At 33.7% G+C, this 20,163-nt stretch overlaps 1 protein-coding gene across 1 annotated transcript in view; it reads right to left on the reverse strand.

The window, feature by feature from the left end:
• Map2k4 (mitogen-activated protein kinase kinase 4) overlaps window positions 1–20,163 on the reverse strand; it is a 121,934-nt gene that overhangs the window by 39,140 nt on the left and 62,631 nt on the right. Inside the window, 2 exon segments of the mRNA XM_047545984.1 lie at window positions 652–771; window positions 5,599–5,718. Of these exon segments, the coding sequence (XP_047401940.1) occupies window positions 652–771; window positions 5,599–5,718 (240 nt within the window).

Genomic DNA, 20,163 nt, shown 5'->3' on the forward strand with positions numbered 1-20,163 from the left:
TGGGATTACAGGCATGCACCACCATACCCCGAACAAGAAACATACTTTGACCAATCCTTCAATTAAGAGACTTCAAAGAGACGTCTGTGCTGGGCATGTGGTGCACACTTGTGATCCTAGCAACTCCAGAGGTTGAGGCAGAACAATATCAAATTTACGGCCAGCCTGGGTAATAACATAACACCCTGTCTTAAAATAATATAAAAAAGGACTGGGGATGTAGTTCAGTGGTCCAGTGCCCCTTGGTGGGGGACCAAGGGGTAGGGAGAGCCCATCCAAAAGACTTCCACAATTTGATTAATTTATGGACAATGTATGGTAATATAACCTGTCTGAAAATAATTAAAGCAACAAAGGAAAATGTATAGAAAATGGCCTTTTCTCATTATTTATACCACAATCTGTGTGGTTCTCTGAGATGTGAATAAAAACAGCACTGATAGTATTTTTCAGGTCCACAGTTCAAAGTGTTCTTATGGCTTGTTGTATTGCTTATCACACAGAAATAACTGTCTCTAAATCCACTAAAAATGATTTGACTGGAAGGTAATAACATTCTGTAGAGGGCATTCAAATATGTGCATTGAAAACACCAGCAACTTCTTTATATGATTCTATATACAACAAACAATTTAAAAACCAGGTACTTACTGCTAAAGTGATTTTGCCTAAAATTTCTTCTGGAATAACATCATCTAATACACTATATACATATTTGTAAAACTTATCAAACGAGGTAGACATGAGTTCCATACAGATCCAACAGTCACCCTGTAAAATATAAATATCTGTTATTCTTATATGTCTTAACATTAACAACCACCTTGCCCCTACTAAAAACAGATACAGAATTAGAAAAGAAGAAATCTTATTTTTCTTTACTATATCAATTCTCAAACTAGTGATAACTTTTGGTTCCATATGAAAATCCTGAGCAGAAAATGCTACTCAGGTTTAAATACAAACTATGTGGTTAAAATCAGTTTTACCCATTCTTAATTATATGGAAAGGGTCAATCTTACATAGAAAACTTTTGTCCTTTTATAAAAATATCAAACTTTGCCATAATTGAACACAAAATTACAAAATGTGTAGAAAACCTTTCTCACTAACAGATTAATAAACTTTCACATTAGCAAAAAAAGAAAGCAAATCAGAAAACAAATACATAAAACAACCCTACTCAAATACCACATTATCTGTGAGACCTACTCTAACTGATATAATATACAAGTCATTCCACTCAGCATTCTTTTACCCTGGTCTCAATTCTATGTAGTTCTTATTATCTTCTAATCTGGAATATAATTATTATGTTTGCCATATGCCTTTCCCATAGATGTAACCTCTACCAAGACAGGAACTCAGTAGATGTTTCTTAAATGAGTGAAAACTGGCTATAATTAAACTAAATCATTCAAATGCTGCTGGCAGTATTACAAAGTGTTTAGAACCAATTTAAAAGCAATTTTACAATAAAACAAGTAGTAATTCTCACTTAGCCAAGATTTCACTTTCCATGGTTTTAGTTACTTGTGGTCAACCATGATCTGGTAATATCCAATGGAAAATTTCAGAAAGAAACAATTCATAAGTTTTAAATTGTGCACTGTTCTAAGTAGCGTAATGAAATCTCATGCTGTCCTGCTCCCCATCCCACCCAGGAAGTGAATCATCCCTTTTTCCAGCATATTCACACTGTATACACTACCTGCCTGGTTAGTCAGTCAATTGGTAGCCATTTAACTCATCAAATCAACTGTTGAAGTACTGTAGTGCTTATGTTCCCATAACCCTTAAGGTACAGTAATTGTTCTATTAATATTAGCCATTATTATCAATCTCTGTGCCAAATTTATAAATTAAATTTTATCACAGGTTTACAGATGTAAGAAAAAACAGTATATGAAACAGTATAGACAAGGTTTGGTAATATCTGAGGTTTCAGGCATGTACTCCATGTTTTGGAATCTATTTTCTGCAGCGGAAACCACTGTAAATGTGTTGATATTTCACAAACCCATCCCGTGACTTGGAATGTAACTTAAATACTCCATAAATTACAAAAAGAAAACAAAAAACTAGAAATCACTAAACAATCTCACAAATGGGAATGTACAATAATAAAGGGGTTATCTGAAATTAAATTTCTTGACAACTATACAGTTCATGAGAGGTAGACATGAAAAAATAAAGACTATAAAACAGAAAACATAATTACTCCATAAAGTTTGCATGCATATGAACAAGGACTATTAAGTACCTATGGAAGTAAAAATACTACCAGGATGGTGAACAAAATTCTTGTAAACCAATTCTTGTAAACCAATCTTGTTGTTACCAATTTATGGATCCAGCTGTATCCTCCAAGATTTTCTATCCACTAATCTCTTACCCCTAAGTCTAATCTAGATTATGTAAGAGATTAATGTCCGTTAAGGTAAAACAGCTTGACTAATTAATGATAGACCCATAAACATAACAGTTTTCTGAGGTCTTTTTTTACCATCAACATATACATATTTAAACAAATTTAACATATTTAAATTACATGTAGGAAGAGCACAGATCGTGATGGCTATTGAAATGAACAGTACTCTTACAAGAGGACCATCTGCTAGAACACTGATGTAGCTAAACAGCTACATAGAATAGTATTTTGTAAAGCCTATTTCATACAGTGAATTTTTATGAATTTTCTAAGTCTCTAGACTTAAAAATACCATCTCAATAAATTTATTACAATTTTTAATTAGAAAACTATAGAAAAACACTTAGGAAAAACTGTAGGGAAGAACCTAATTTCAATAGTGGAAAGATTATATTAAGGGTGAAAGACCTGAAGAGGCAGAGAGTGTTGGGAGAACTGGGTTTAAGGTTTCACCTGAGAACATGGTTTATCTTGGCCCCTGCTTTCTGCATGTTGTTGGGGTAATAGCAGTTTGATCAATGTCTGAAACTAGAGGCAGCCCAATGTTGTGGAGAAGACTCTGGACTTTGTTCCAGAGGACCTAGAATCAAGTGTGACCTGTATGCACTTTGGCGCTATGTTCATTAAATGTGCCAAAAATGGATGGAAGAAACATATCTATGTCAATAAATGACATTGTGAAACCTGGCATGAGAAGAATTATTGGATATGGGCTACCATTTCCAAAAACTCCTGATCAATGTTGTGACCTTCTAATACAATTTAAAGAAATAAGTTCTTAGGAAACATCTTCCTGCCTCATAGAATGAAGAACTTTGTTGCCCATATTTTGATAAAACACTGAAAATATAAAAGGACTGGCAGTTTACTGATGTAGACATGAGTTCTGTATAAAAATGTATATATTCCAAGGGCTCATTAAATGTATGAATAGAGATGGGTCAAATACAAAGGCAAAAGGGATTTTTACAGATAGAGATAAAGACAAACTACTCACTATATTTTATTTCTCCCAAATAAGTAATTTTATTATTTTGCTTATGTATAAAAGTTGGGTTTGTGAAGACAGCTGACATATTTCTAATAAAGGAGTAGACAATGCAAGGACTTTATTTCTTACATCTTTAGATAAACAGGTTCCCATTAACAGTGAAATTTTAATTCTTAACTATACATATAATATGTATTTCTAGAAAGGACAAAAGCCAAAGTTGTTTGGAAATGTAGTTATTAGATTTAAATCGCCTTCTGAAATGCTGATTGTGGGCTAATACCAACGAGTAAAAGAATATACTGGTGAAGATATTTCACCATTTTGATTTTTGAAGTATATGGTAATATTTCTTAATAACATACTTGTAAAGTTCTTGAAAGCAGATCTTTTCTTCATAAAAATAAAATGAATAGCAATTTATCTCCTGTGGAAATCCCAATTGCCTAAATTACTGATATTTTAGAGATAAGACTTTTTAAATATCAGGAGTAATTTTATGCAAGTTAACTATGTATCTTGAGCTTAATAAATTACAGGTTCATCTTGCTGTCCACTAGTTTCAAATAATTTATAATAAATGTGTCTTTAGAGAAAGCAGTTACTTGGAATTAATTTTTCAATTATATGGTCTTTTATAACTTACTCATAATATGCTATATATACCTTATATAATTTTCTTAAAAAGAATAAACTACCACTATGGTATTAAACCAAAATATAGGAAAAATAAACACTAACTACTACTTAAGGATAATGTTGTTACTACTCGTTATGCATTTAAATATTATATTTTTTCATATATACAGACTGTATTTCTTAGGTGTTTTAATTTTTTAAATATATTTGCATTAAACAAAAAGTGAAAGTTCTGACTTATTCTAGACTCTTCTACTGTCTATTTACATAAGCCTAGGCCTCCTGGCTTCCTCATCTACTCTACCATCCTCAATGAACTAGGAAAAATGTCAAGTGAGTTAACATGTGTAAAGCATAAAATAAAGGACCTACCACGTGCTAAAAAGTATAGTTATAAAGCTGAAGGGAGAAGAGATGAAATAAATGGCAAACAAAAAAGAAAGACATGGGAGCAAGAAAATTAAGGTAAGAAATAAAAAGAACTGAGAATGAGAACCGACTTGGAAAGAAGCAATTAGCTCCTGAGGATAAAGTCCTTGTCGTTCCCAAGGTGCACAACCTCATGTAAATTTCTTATCTCTCTGGCAGTTCCTTTTGGTCAAAACTACAGACATTTAAAGAAATGAAAAAAAAAAAAAAAAGGAATGAACTGAGGATCTGAGCTGCCTGAAAAGATAGTGAAAGTAATATAACTTTCATATTAAAATGAAAGACAGAAAATAAATATATAAATGAAATTAAATAAATACAAAATAAAAGGAAATTTAAAAATATAAAAAATCCTAAAACATAAAAATTTTTCTATAATCATGTACTTTCTTCCTGTATTTTTTAATGACTTAAATATTCTTTATTATGACCAGATGCATTGAATTTGTTAAGTTTCTCTATCATTTCATGTCAGTGTTACGCCATATGTATATGTACATGACGGTATCTTGACCTAAATATTATATAATGTCATAACATTTATAAGATCATGAATCTGAAACTTCATGTTACAAAAGTAACTGGAGGCCAAAAGAAGAAGCATGATCATGAGATCAATAAATCAGAGTACTAGTTTCTACACAAAACCAGGGAACAGAATTAGAAAAGAGAATTTATACTGTAATTGTTAATTATTTATGTCCAATGGGTATAAGTGAGGATTCTGAGTGGGGGGAAAGTTTACACATTAAATACAGAGGGAATTAATAGTAAAAATGAGTAAAAGTACTGATGCTGAGATATGTCTGGTTCTTAACCAACAGAAAATATTTGTAAATGAAGAAAGAAATTACAGGACTTAAGAACAACAGTCACAAGTAAATATAAATATACTTATGCATTTGTATGTAGGTATATATGAGAGTCACTCCTTAATCAAAGGAACGATGAGTGGTAGAAGTTTATATATAGGTTAACAAGGCTACATACTAAAATACTGAGATAATTAGCTTATTACTAACATATGGCATTTAGATTAGTTAATGCTGCCATCCTCTTACTTTTTCCAACGATATATTTATCAGCTAAAACCCAGTTTATTCCTACCTCTCTGAAGAGTGCACCATAAAACTGAACAATGTATGGGCAATCACTACTCCGCATTACTACATCCAAATCCATAAGAAGTTGTTTTTGTTCTTTTTCATCCACTGTTGACCGTATTCTCTGAAAAAAAAAAAAAATGACAACAGATGCCATAAAAACATAAAACAGTTTAAGAAACTTGAGTACTAAAAATTAACAAATTCACAAATACTAACCAGACATGAACATTATCATCTTTTTATCACAAAAAAATTAACAAAATAGTACTTAGAATTTCTTAAAAGGGTATAGGACTTTTGAACCACAGCACCGACTAATGCTATTGAAAACTATGCAACAAAAGTCTTAGGCAGTGAAAATTAATACCCACATGCAAATATAAAGAAAATCATGAGTTACAACAGTTTCACATAAATAATCATATATATTTTAAATTGCCATTTTAGAACTGTATGGGATCTAAACATCCCATGCAATAACGCCCCTCTCTTTACTCCCTAGCACCTCACACCAAAAGCATCCTCATTGATGGAAAATAATCCAAAACACAAAAAGTGTACAGTGTAGAGGCAAAACTCAGACAAAAGAATCCAAGTCTCTCAAATCCTAGACTGGGATCCTTCACTGCAATTTCTATACATTAAAAATAAGAAGTTCTACCTGACTTTCCAACTCATGAGTCAGCATAAACATGTAAAAGAAAACCTAAAAATGAAGAAACAGAGGGCTCTTCTGGTCTATTCCTAAGATGATGCAGTACTCCTCCATACACTGCAGACCTGAGACATATCCCCAACCAAGCTGTACAAGACTTCTCTGCACATTTCTGAGAGACTGCCAAAAAAAAAAAATTAATGCCTCCACCTCCCACCAACCAGGAACAGTGTAAAATATGTAGTTCCTACTGCACTACAGAAAGAACAGAATCAAGTCCAGAAAATGTGAAACATTAGTAATGGAATTATAGTTTAACATGAAAGCATGCAAACAATTTCTGTTCTCATAAAAAAAAAAAAGTTCACAACATCACACCGCGCCACTGGGTACAATACATAGCACATACTTACAGAGAAAGTTAGAATCAAAAAATAGACAAGGTAGCAATTGTCTTCAAAGACTTGAAGGTATCTGTTCTCAATGTTCTTGAAAGGGATGAAGGCAGTCATTTAAATTCTTGAGCCCATTTTACAGAAGACAAGCCAGAGGCACAGAGAGATACAAAAGATGTATTCCATGTGACATGAGAATAAGCAGTTGTTTAAAGAATAGAAATAGGTTCTCTCAGTTTCATTTTTTGACACTGAATGAGGAATTCCATATACTCCAAATATAAATTTAATTTTGCTGCTTTTAAGCAAAATTATACCTTGCTAAATACTGTATTTCATATCAATAGAATTTATTAACTGACATCTACCTTATATGCACTGACTTCTTTAAAACTTCTGCATTCAATATCAGTGTCAAAATAAAGATAAAAATAAGAGTGAAAAAGAAAATAAGGTTAGTTCTGATAAAGTTAAGAAATTTTTCCTTTTCTCTCTCTCTCCCTCATTTCAGTCTTTTTATAGTTTGGGAATTATTAACTTTGTTTTAAATTCACATCAGTATAATGTTTGCCCAAAAAGGACATTTTTTAGAAGTCAAAATGGCTCAGAGACATGATTTATGTTTGTTCAAAACATGACACTGATAATTTTTGTAATCATTTTAATTACCATTATTTCTGTTTTTAAAATATAATTTTGGAAGAATTGCTGAGAAAATACTTATTTAAGAAGATGATTATAAAATGATATTAATAATACCATATCAAGATTTAAAATAAGGAGTTGGTAATTGAGACAAGCAGGGAAGAAAATTAAAGTGACCCTTTAGTTGGGAAAAGATTGCTATTTATTAAAGAATTCTGACTATTAAAAGGTTTTAAAAAGTATTATGTTTTCTATTTTTTACTTGTATGAATATATTGGCAAATGTAAATATACAAACATGCACTTAAAAAACACTATCTTAAAAGATGTCCTCTTTTTTTTTCTTTTTCTTAATTTTTTTTTTTTTTAAGATGTCCTCTTTACTAGTTTAGTTTTTCTAAACTGGTTGCATAGCTTTCTAAATTTACATTTGTACAAATCCTTATATTGCAACCCTTGAAAAGCACATGATAGTCAAGACTACTTCAGTTAACATCAATATTCGACTTTTGTAAGCCAACTTTCAAAACTCTGCTGTAGTTACAGAAAGGATACAAGCTACTATATGAATTGGAAAACTAACTGAAATCCCTGCATTTGATTGATACCTAATAATAAGACAATCTCCAACAGAATTGTTATTAGCCAACGAAAATATGGAGAGTTTTTGGCACAGTTAACCTATGAGATCATTACATGACAGGAAAACCATCTATAACATATTCTTCAATGCCACTTTTAGTAAAAAACAGAACATGGAGCAGCTGAATGGCCCATAGGTCTAATATGAAATTGATGGCACTACTGATACTTTTCAAAAGATTAACATCTCCTCAAGAGATCCCCATTCTGTCCAAGTGATTAAGCAAGTACAGCTAAATAAAATTTTAGAGTTGAGTTTTAACTTTTATCACATGTGAGCACTTAATGAACTAATTCGAAAGATCTAGAGAACCCCCAAAAGGGGATTAATTATAAGCATATACCTACAATAACTTCAAATAAAGATTTTAATTCAACAACTCAATAAATCATTCAAGGTGGAGAATACTTAATGATAATCTATGATAAAAATCAGGGAATACTGAGTAAAGAAAGTCACTACCAGGAAAAAATTTTCTAATGAAAAATGAGAACAATATCTATGAGAAAGATTTCTACCATTTGAAACAAATGAAGTAAAGATCTAATTATAAGGGAACATAACCATGTAAAAACTGGATACAAAATTGAGAATAAACGTCCCTTCTTTTGTAAGTCTGTCCTTAATCAGAGACACAGGAAAATGGAAACATAAAGGTGAACCCAACTTTGTTACTCACAATTCTCTTGTAATCACAATGTTCAGAAATCAAATCTATTGATAAATGCTTTGAACTATAGACAATGTTTGCTCATTTATATCAAATTTAGGTTAGGTAAAGCTGATGTTTGAGTTTAATCTTTGTCTTTTTCTCCTTTCTTTTTTCTCTTTTAGAAAGAAAGGAATGAAAAGCTCCTACGAGACCACAAAAATATTTTTTAAACATCTAAAGAATCTTAAGTTTTAAATGTTTCATTTTCATTCAAATATTAGAGCTCATCAAAATCCATTATGGGGTTGAGTTCTTACACTTGTCAATACTTTATTAACCTAGCTTAAGTTATCACATGCCCTTGGGACAAGTTAAAACTTCTTCTTGAAAAGCACTATACATTTCTTTTCCAATAATGCAAAGTATTTTCAGATTATTTCTAGTTTTAATTTTTGAAAAACAGAGAAAACATTTAAAATCAAAATAAGTACTAATATATATAAGCTACCATATATATATATATACACACACGTATATATATGTATATGTATGTGTGCATATGTGTGTGCATGTATTTTCTAGTGAACAAATTCATATACTTGAAGCTAACAAAATATTTTTTCATTGTTCCCCACATTTTTTATTGGTGCTAATATTATATATAAAATATTTTAAAATTGTCCAAATTTGTATTCAAGATTTTTAAAAGCAAGTAAATGCCAATAAAAACAAGTAGGAGCAAATCAGAAATGCCAAAATGACTCCAACTAGAATCAGAGGGAAAAAGGATAAATTAAATGTAGTCATCTGGTTTTAAGGCTACTAGTATTATATATGGTTCTTACATATGAACAACAACAAAGAGTTTCATTTTTATAAAATTTCCAATCCAACACATGCCATGGTTAGAATAGCTGCAAATTCAGTTTCTGGGACAACTGTAAGGACTAGGCTGCCATAATGAAAAATTAACAAGTCCTACAAATAAGATAAAAATCTCCATTAGAAATTATCCCCTTGCCCTTTCTTATCATCCTATCTCATTATAAAACACAGGAATATTCACTCTGAAAACAGTTCCACTTACACAGAAATGGCCCAAATCATTCAAATCACACGGTATAAAAAGTCATTACTAAATTTAAATGTTGACATTTTATGCTTAGCCTTATGTGGAATACCTCAAGTTTTAATAACTTGAATTTAAAGTATAAACATCCCTTTCACTGATACTGAACATGAATATAATGTGGTACAGTTTTAGATGTCACCTAATTTAACATTGCAAACTCCAGGGCAGCTCATGCTGACATGATTCTCTAAACTTCTGTCTAAACCCTTTCAACTTCACCTTGAACACACAATTTACTGGTACTCATCAGGGAAGAAAACTAGTGGCAAAACTAACATCAATAAGTATGAAGACCTTTCAAGTAGATTAAGACACACTGTTATAAGGGATAATTATTATTATTTTGGAGAAAATAATAAAACAATTCACTGAAGGACCTGGTGGTGGGAAGGTCAAAGAGAAAGAAGAAAACAGGAAAATAGTAATAAGCAGTGTATACTCTGAAGAGAAACTAATTGGACCCATTCTTACTGAGATAATATGACTTATTCCAGTCATAATGGTGACTCTGCCCCACTTCCTTTGCTAAATCTATTTTCAGGGGTGGAGAGAAATAGGGACAGGGAATACAGGGAAAGAATATGATGATAAACTAATCACTATTAGGGGGTAGAGTTAGAAGATTCAAATGTGGCAAAGAGAAAAGGAAGGAATGCTGACCATATAATGGCTAAGGATGGAACTGCAGAAGAAACAAAATAACAGTCACTCAGTGGTAGAGTACTTGGATAGCACGTGGGAAGTGCTGGGTTTGACTCCCAGCACAGCAAAGAGAATAAGACTCTCAGGATTAGTGCTAAAAAGCAAGGCACCAAAGACCCATTTGTTTTAGGTACTAAATAAACACCTAGTTGATTCTGATAGTGGTCCTTGCCACACACACTCATTCACAGTTAACCCTTATATCTCAGGGTTCTTAAAAATCTCTCAGTTGCTAGAGAGGTCATGCATGTCCCACATAACAAAGCACAAGGGCCTGCTTGAAATGATCATTGTGTAACTACTGTGTCCTGATGTGACGACTACTGACTATCATCAGGTCAACCCAGAGTTTTTCTTTCTACCAAGTAAACCTATGAGAAAAGGTGAGATAGATGACAAGCTCTATCTCCATTCTGTGTGAGGAGGCATTCAGGATTACCTGATCCCATTCCTGTTGGAGAAAGAGAAAAGAGGTCATTTTATATTCAAAACAGTTAAGAAAATCGATGACAAGTCACACACGCTCTTAATTAAAAACAGTAGTTCCACAGTGTGTATGATAGATGTCAGTTCCTAGAATCTGAATATTCCATGCAAAAAGGATATGAGTCATAAGTAAACATACCAGGAATCAAGACATGACTTGAGAAAGCAGTGATGTATGAGACAGACTTGAAAATAGCAACAAACTTACAAAATGACTATTAGTTCTGATACTATATTTGCTTTAAAATGGAAAAAAAAATGTATGGAAGTAATAAGGCCTGGAGAGCAGAAGAAATGGGAAAACTAATGTGGAAGACCATGAGTACAATTCCGGCAAATAAGATCTCTAAATCCTAACGTGATCAATTCTTGTCAGGTTTCTGTATGGATGAGGGCAATCTTTCAAGGCATAAGGGTAAAGTAGAAGACTCCCATCCCTGATGCCCAGGTACATACTCAGGGTGCTCAGAATATGGTAGGAATATGGTAGGAGTACTCCAAAGAAAAAGAGAGGAGAGTTCTTTGATTGGAAATTAGGGCATGAACACAATGAAACTCAGCAAGGTGATGGATTCAGTACCTATAGAAAAAAATCAGTATAGGACTTTAGAGAGTACTCAAGGCACTAATTGAAACAGTGAAAGGAATAAAAAAAATGCAAGGCACTAGAAATTAGTCCATTATCAAGGAAAGGTATCATTTAAAGTTTATCACCAACCAAACTCAGAACACCAGCAAAGTTATATGGATTCTTCTATCACCATTGGCTAAATCTCATATATTTTTTTTCTTAATGACTAATATCCTTTAATATCCTACATATGACAAAAATACTATTTCTTGACCTATTCCAATTCCAATGAAGGTGCTCAGGGAAAGTCTGAAGAAAAACATTAAGGTCAGCAGATCCCAAAATATGATTTATCTTTATAGTGTTGCATACTCAATTGTATTTTATTCTCAAATTATCTAAATGTTTCCTTTTAAACAAAAACGTAATCCTGAAAGGTAAAAGATATTGACTATGTTATGCATGCTTCTCTTTCTATATAACTTCATACAACCATAGAATTCTCATTTTATCAGCAAAATAACATCCAAAAGCAAATTTTACCCAATTATAGTGAAACCTCATCGTACTTTCTTTTCAGAGGATAGAAAACAATCTGAGAAGAAAACAGGCAATCCAGCATATACTACACCCACAACAGTTCTATACTGAAGAGTAAAGCTCATATTTCAATGCATGTGGCTCATTCCTCTCCCTAAGTTTTTACTGTCATCTAAGGGTATATGTATCCCATATTTCAAAGCAACTGTCAAATGTTTTGCCAATTATTATGATAACTAGAACAACCACTCCATGACAAAACCAAAAGATCCCTGTAATGATAACTGTATCCCTTCTGTATTAAGAGGGCATTGGTAAATATCACCCACATAGAAATCCTAGTACTGGTACATGAGCAAACATATTACATTGGACCTTAGGTATAACTCTTCACCACAGAAAATAAAGAATGATATAGTTGAGTTTTAACGGTATTACATTTAAAAATCAAAAGATGAAAATAACAATATTATCTTAATATCATTATTATGATATTTTGAAAATGCATCCAAGGGGTTAGAGGTGTAGCTCAGGAGACAGAGTGTGTGTTCGGCATGTGCAAAAGCCCTGGGTTCAATCCCTAGCACCAGAAAAAGAAAAAAGAAAATGTGTCTAGTTCCTGTGATCAACAAGCACCAATACTGCTATGTCATAAATATTCCCTTATTCATTAAACATTGTCAAAAACCCTTCCTAAAGCTAGTGTCTGTGAATAAAATACAAAAGGGGGTACAACTTATATCCCAAAGTGTCCCCACTACTCTGTGTCCCTTACAAACAAACATGCGGCTTTCCCAGCAGAAATCCCCAGAATTTAGTTTTAATACAAAGATGGAAAATTCCAGAAACTATTGCAGTATGGATATACTAATACTTTCCTCTGGGCTACAGGAAATCTTAGAATTCTAATTTTCCTAATCTGCAAAACAAAGATTCTACATTCCATAGATAAAGTAAGACTCATAACCCTGCTGTGGAAGTTGTCCTTGTTATAGTCTTCCACACAAGTAACACACACACAAAAAATCCATGACATCTCATATTGCCATCATTAATCAGATCAAAGCATATGGCAATATAAGCCAAAACAAATAGTTAAAAAAGCAAGGTATCAGGAATGCTGATGACATGCAACATTTGCTTTCTTGTTAAAAAGTAAAGTTGTCTGTGAAGTCATTTTTTTTTAAATTATGAAGGCATATGCTTTTACTAAGACCAGAAGAAAGGATGTTGATTCTTAACTGCAAAATCATCCAAGTCTTCGAAATCAATTTAATGAACTCCCAGTTGTATCTTAGCCAAATTAATTAATTAACAGTAGTACCTCCCATTCTTTTCACTGGGGATACTGAGGCCCAATTAATTCCTTTTACATATTCTCTGTTATGCACCATAAGAGAACTTGGGAGATCAGCTCCAAAACCATGTTTCACTACCTAAAGGGAAAAGCTGCCCTAATGACAAAGTTTATTAAGAAACAAGCTTGGTAAGTCTTGATAAGGGTGGTATCTACTTCCTCTTTACTAAGTATATCGTACATATTTAAAGAACACAATGTTAATCTTAGCACTGAAAATTTTAAGGACCTAAATAAAGAAAACAAATGTAGATCCCTCAGGACTCACGACAATAAAGTAAAAATGACAATACGAATCTGATGTATAACCAATTACAGAGGTATGGCTATAAGACAACAAATTTAGTTCATATGTCTCCCATTTAGAGTGGGGTGTGAAACCCAGGTTTTTCTCCAAACAATTAAATAAGCTAGGATATAGTTCAATGTCATAATTCAGTTAGGTCAGTGAAGTGACAGTAGAAGGTTTCAGAAACTACATATTCAATATATTCAGAAACACCCAATGGATGATTAAAATTCCCCTAAAGCAACCATTTCCAAACTGTTCCTAATGTTCCTATGTTTCCTCTAAGCTGATGCCCTGATGACTTCCAATGTGTAGGTTCGATCTCTACTTCCTATCTTTTATTTTATCAATGTATATGTGCAAAGGATTGGATCCAGAGCATCACACAGGCTAAGCTACATCCCCAGTCCCTCCTACCTGTATATCAACCAGAATAACAGTGATGTTAACTATTTTATTTACTGGGTTCGTTATAGTTTAGATATGAAATGTCCCTGAAAGATTCATGTGTTGAAGGCTTGGCTCCCCAATGCAGCAATGCTCACAGTGGGTTTTTTGAGAAGTGAATGGATCATGAAAGCTCTAACCACATCAGTGGGTTGATCCACTAATGGATTAATAATTTGATGGTAGTATGGGAGATGGTGGAAATTTTAGGAAGCGGGACCTAGTTTGAAGGAAGTCAGTCAGTGAGGGCATGTCCTGGAAGGATATTTCTCACACCTGGTCCCTTTATTTTTTTTTTCTCTCTCCATTTCCCTGCTGCATGAGCTGAGCAGTTTCCTTCCACCATGATCTTCCACTATGATGTTCAGCAATGGAGCTAGGCAACCACAGAGTGAAACTTCTGAAACTATAAGCCAAAATAAACCTTTCCTCCTCCAAGTTGTTTGTGTCACAGTGATAAAAAGCTATCTAAGGATTTCATATACAGTTCTTTTTAGAAAGAACCCCATCTGGAAAACACTGCCTTGGAGCAACAGCAAAGGAAGCACACATTTAGTTCAAAATCAAGGCTAACCGTAGGGCAACTGTGCCACATCCCTGGAATTGGCCCACTTTCAGATGCATTTCACTTACACCTTTTATATGAAACACCACACCTAATAAGCAACATTAAGAAGAATGAAAACAAATGGTTTGGTCAATTACAGATTAATTCATTCCTTCTTTCCTTCCTTCTACAGCTCTTTTTATTTTTGAGACCATCTTGCTAAATTGCGCAGGCTGGTTTTAAACTTGCTATCCTCCTGCCTCAGCCTTCAGAGTAGCTGGGATTACAGGCCTGCACCACCATGCCCAGCTACTGGTTTTAATCAAGTCACATGATATGCCCAATTAAAAAAGTATAAGATAGTAGATCCATTCTCTATTCAAAACAAAATAGTCATTATTTCTTCACTCCACAAATGGTACTTGAACATCATCACTATGGTCTTTCAACCGCCTAACAAATCACTACACATTATCAAAAAGAAGCTTTTCCAATTTAAGGTCGCCCCTTTCAAATATCATTCTAGTGCTTTTATGACATTACGCAAGACCAACATTTAAACACTAAAATGAAACTCCTTCAATCACTACTGACCATCAAAGTTTCCCCCAAAATCACACAGCAATGGAACCTCTGACAGCAATGGAACCTTTGGCATGGACCCCCACTGTGGTGGAAAAAAAAGCTAAGCTGTATTTTCCTGATCCCTGGCTTCTCATACTTGACACATCATCTGCAACAAGAAGGCCTACCTAATCAGCAGATGAAAGTGCCATTTTGCTTAGGGAAAGTCTGCACTTGGGCTGCTGATACTGTCAGTAGAGGGACCTAGTCCTTCCCACCAAGCAATGGAGTAAAGTTAGATCTCAAGGATGCTGAAGTCAAAATCAAACATCAAAGATCAACTAACCATATAAGATACGAACATTTAAATCAATGAAAACAGGAGAGGTTAAAGAGTAGAGTTGAACATAGAAGGAACAAGACAAATTAGGCATATCAACAACAGGGGGGGGAAAATACTACCTGAAGTCCTTACATATATGATCTCATCACCATCTCAGTCTGGTCTAAGCACCTAACCTCGAACAACAGATCTGTTTTCCTGATAAGTCCCCAGGTAACTTTTCGAGTGAAAACCTGAAAGTCATCCTAATGATCAACAAGTAACAGCCTTAGCATCTTCCCATTCCTACCTACTTACCCAATACCAGTTTCATTCTCCGAAGAGATTACAGCTTTACTCTGGCATTAACCCTTTAGATACAAATTCAGGTTTTGTTGCCTGATATTTTTAGCCACAGAGACTTTATTATCTTTTATTCCCTCTCATATTTATTTTTACATTTCCACTCTCCACTAGTTTTTCTTTCATAGCCTAAAAACATGAAAAGGGCAGGCATAACTTCCAATAATTCAATCAGGACATCAGTCTGTTAGAAAACAGCAGGGAAGACTGGGCCTGCACACGCCTGTGATCCCCAGCCTCAGCAAAAGCGAGGCACTCAGCAACTCAGTGAGACCCTGTCTCTAAATAAAACTACAAAATAGGGCTGGGATGTGGCTCAGTGGTCAAATGCCCCTAAGTTGAATCCCTGGTGTGTGTGTGTGTGTGTGTGTGTGTGTGTGTGTGTGTGAGAGAGAGAGAGAGAGAGAGAAAGAAAGAAAGAAAGAAAGAAAGAGAAAAAGAAAAAACAGCAGGGAGGTTGGTACTCTAGACATGTAAGATTCACTGCACACAGACTCAGGCAGAGCACACTATCAGTCAGTCATTCTTTTTTCTATTTAGCAATCTGTGTTTATAATTCCACTTAATTTCAGCCCATGGGTCTGAATGGTAACAAGTCATTTATTCTAAGTTCATTTCCTTCTATCCTGGAATTTGCTTTGACATCTTAATTATGATCACTTATACCACAAAGCTGCTGTGAACTGCTGTGTGTTTCTACCAGACCTAAATTTCTATAAACCTAGTTTAGAATTCTAGTCTTGACTGTTTCTTGAAACACTGGGTCTGCTCACTGGGTTTTATCATACTACAATTAAACCTTATAGATAGCTACACAGAGATATCTACTTTACCCTGAGAAGACAGTGGTTGTTCAGTCTCATTTTTTCATTCAGTATTCATCCCACCACCATGTAAAATGGGGCATTAACCCGTACTTTCACAGCACTATCCATAATAACCAAAAAATGGAAACACCCTAAGTACATCAATTGATGAATAGATAAAGAAAATGAGGTATATTTACGCTACATAATACAATTCAAGCATAAAAAGGAATGAAATCCTATCAGCCACAGAAACATGGATGGAACTAGAGATCAATATATAAAGCGAAATAAGCCAGGCACATAAAGACTATTACCTCATGATCTCACTCATGTGAAATATAAAAATGTTGCTCTCATAAAAGCTGACAGTACAATGGCAGTTACCAAAGGCTAGAAAGAGCAGGAGAAAGGGACAGATGGGGAACAAATGACCAATGAATACTAAGATATACTTAGGAGTCAGAAGCTATGGTGTGCTATTATACATACAACAGGAAGACTATAAGTGATTATAATGTACTATATATTTCAAAAGTTAGAAGAAAGGATTTTGAATGTTTTCATCATAAATGATAAATGTTTGAGTAAAGAGATATGTTTAACCTGATTTAAAACATTATACAATGTATATATATTTTGAAACACATTACCCCCATTAACATGTTCAACTTTCATGCTTTATGAATTAGTTTAAAACATTTTAAATAAAAAAAGGGGTCATTAAATAAAATTTATAGAGGATGATGATTAAAGCCGTGAGTAAATAACTAGTCAGAGCAGACAGCTGCCCTCCCTACGCTCTAAGACCCAGTGACAATGATATTTTTGTCCTAGGTAACCCTGGGGCTTAGTCATGTAAGTAGACAAGCTAGCAGTATTTCTCCCACTCATCAACAAGCAAGACATCTCTCCCCAGGTATGTGCAATTTAATCTAAGGGATTAAAAACATCTACATCTAAAAAAAAATCTACATCTTAGGCCCTAAAACAAAATGTCACTGGCAGCCTAGGAAACTGTCCTTAGAAGACACAAGAAGAAATCTTTTAAGTTTTACATATACTATCTGTTACCTCACTGAACCTGATTTATTATATCTTAATTGATTTTTAGATTAAGTCTAAGATTTCTGGCAACTGAGAGGTCTTCTTTTTCAAATGTTTTTTTTTGTATATGGCAAAGTATATTTGGGGAAGGGTTTCCTCAAAACTTAAAAAAAAAGCCAAAAAAACAAGGCTAATTCCATGGTTTACTTTGTACAGCTATTATAAGTAAATCCTTTTTTTTTTTCTTTGTTTTGTTTTGTTTTGTTGGTACTATGGAATGAACCCAGGGATAGTCTACCATTGAGCTACAACCCCAACCTTTTCTACATTTTTATTTTGAGACAGGGTCTAAGTTGCTGAGGATAGCCTTGAACTTGGAATTCTCCTGCCTCAGTCTTCTGAGTTCTGGAATTACAGGTCTGGGCTGCTGCACCCAGGCTACTACAAGTAAATCTTAAGGACAATTTCCAGAATAAGGTTAACATCTAAGAAAGTAATCTAAATTCTCAAAATATATGTTAACACGCTAACATGAAACTACTTCAAGTATGTTTCTTATTTCACTAAATAGTATGAGAAAGTTTTCAGTGGAGCAAACTATTGTCCAACAGTTTTATATGTAACATGTCAAATCTAACTCCTCCTTAAGCATACATTGTTTCTGCACAATTATGCTTGTCAATCTAGTCTGTATGCCTAAAGATTAAAGGAACAAACTATCAGGTATGATGAAAGACTATGCTTCTCTGAAGAAATCAACAATAAATACATTTTAAAATTCAAAAATGCAAATTAATGCAAAAAGACTTATCCTTCCAGTATTAAGTTATGAAATCCAATGACACACCCCCATCTATACACTAATTGATATATCATACTGCCACTCTCTCTCATCCCTATTTTGCTTGCTAAAGTTTTTAAATAATACCTAAAGGGTACAGATTTGCCAGTGACCAGTCTATAGACTACCTTTGCAGCACTTCTTATGAGTTGGGATTTACATTAGCATTCAACTAGGAATCTAATGTAGCCAGTAATAAAATCGGATTATGAATTTTGGACAATTTCATTTTTTCATTCTCAAATTTTGTCAACTCCAAATATGGTCAAATAAATCACTGAAAAGAACTTTTAAATGTGAAAATGAAATATCTTCTATACTTTTAAACCTTTTAACCACAGTTAAATTCCATCCATATTACTAAAACAACTTATAATGTTGATCAACATAGTTGAAGCACACCCAGCACAATCTGAAAAAAAAACAGTAAATAGTTTTTTTTTAAGGACTTTCCCTTATACCTGGAAGAAAAGTTTAGAACTTTACGTACAAAAGTTTTCCCTTAAGACCCCATCAACTGAAACTGGATGCATAGCACATAAGGACATGCATGCATAAGTATGTAAGTATGTAAGAACAATGCAGAAGAGTCCACATGACTCTTACCACTAACACTGCAGTTACACAAAGCAAGAATAGAGAAATCATTTTACATTTCAAGAAAAGCAACATATTATCTCAAAGGATATTTGAGCAGAGGTCTTACTTAGCTTGTGTACCTTTAGAGGTCCACAGGTTATATGCAGAGTTTTGTGTACATATACACCTTCTTTAAAAAAAAAAAAAAAAATCTATAGTTCTCTCCACATTGTAAAATTATGGTCAAAGACAAGAACCTATACAAAGAATCAAAATTTTCCCACCACTAATTTAACATTACTTTTAGTGACCCAGAAGCAGAGAGAAATGATCAACAATGAAAGAGACTAACAGTTTCAGTTAAGATTTTGTTCACAATTGACCTCTATACAGAAAGCATTTTATATTAGTATGATACAAAAGCCCACTCTCAAATGTCAAATAAAAACCAGGGACCCTCATCTCAGCAAGTCACTTTGACAAACTCTAAAGTAGGGATTAAGAGGATGATGATTAGCTTAGGTTGCCCCCATTATCAACTGACGTAAACTATGATGTTATTTGTTCCCACAAGAATTTTGGTTCACAGGAAAAGTCAGTGAGGGTATTGCCACATCTTGCTTTTATTCACTTTTCTTTTTAAACTACCCCCACATTGATGATTTTCCTGAAATATCTTATGCAGAACAAATGCTTGTTAAATATCTGAACAAATAAATAAATACAATTAAACAAACCAAATTGGAGATGTTCATTTGTGAGTATCAACATAAGCCTGCCAAGTACAGTCTATAGGTCAAATCTCTTTCTGGTCTCCCTTTTTTCTTTTTTAATGAACATATTAAGTGGCATGACACTCACAATAAGGATAGAATGTGACAGCATTATCACAAAGTATGCATTTCAATACAACTTTAAAACCAGGGAACAGGGCAGTACTGAGTAGAGACGAAATAAACAAACAGAAGTCGAGCCGGTCAGGA

This window comes from Sciurus carolinensis, chromosome 3 (assembly GCF_902686445.1).
Source record: "Sciurus carolinensis chromosome 3, mSciCar1.2, whole genome shotgun sequence".
Classification (NCBI taxonomy): domain Eukaryota; kingdom Metazoa; phylum Chordata; class Mammalia; order Rodentia; family Sciuridae; genus Sciurus; species Sciurus carolinensis.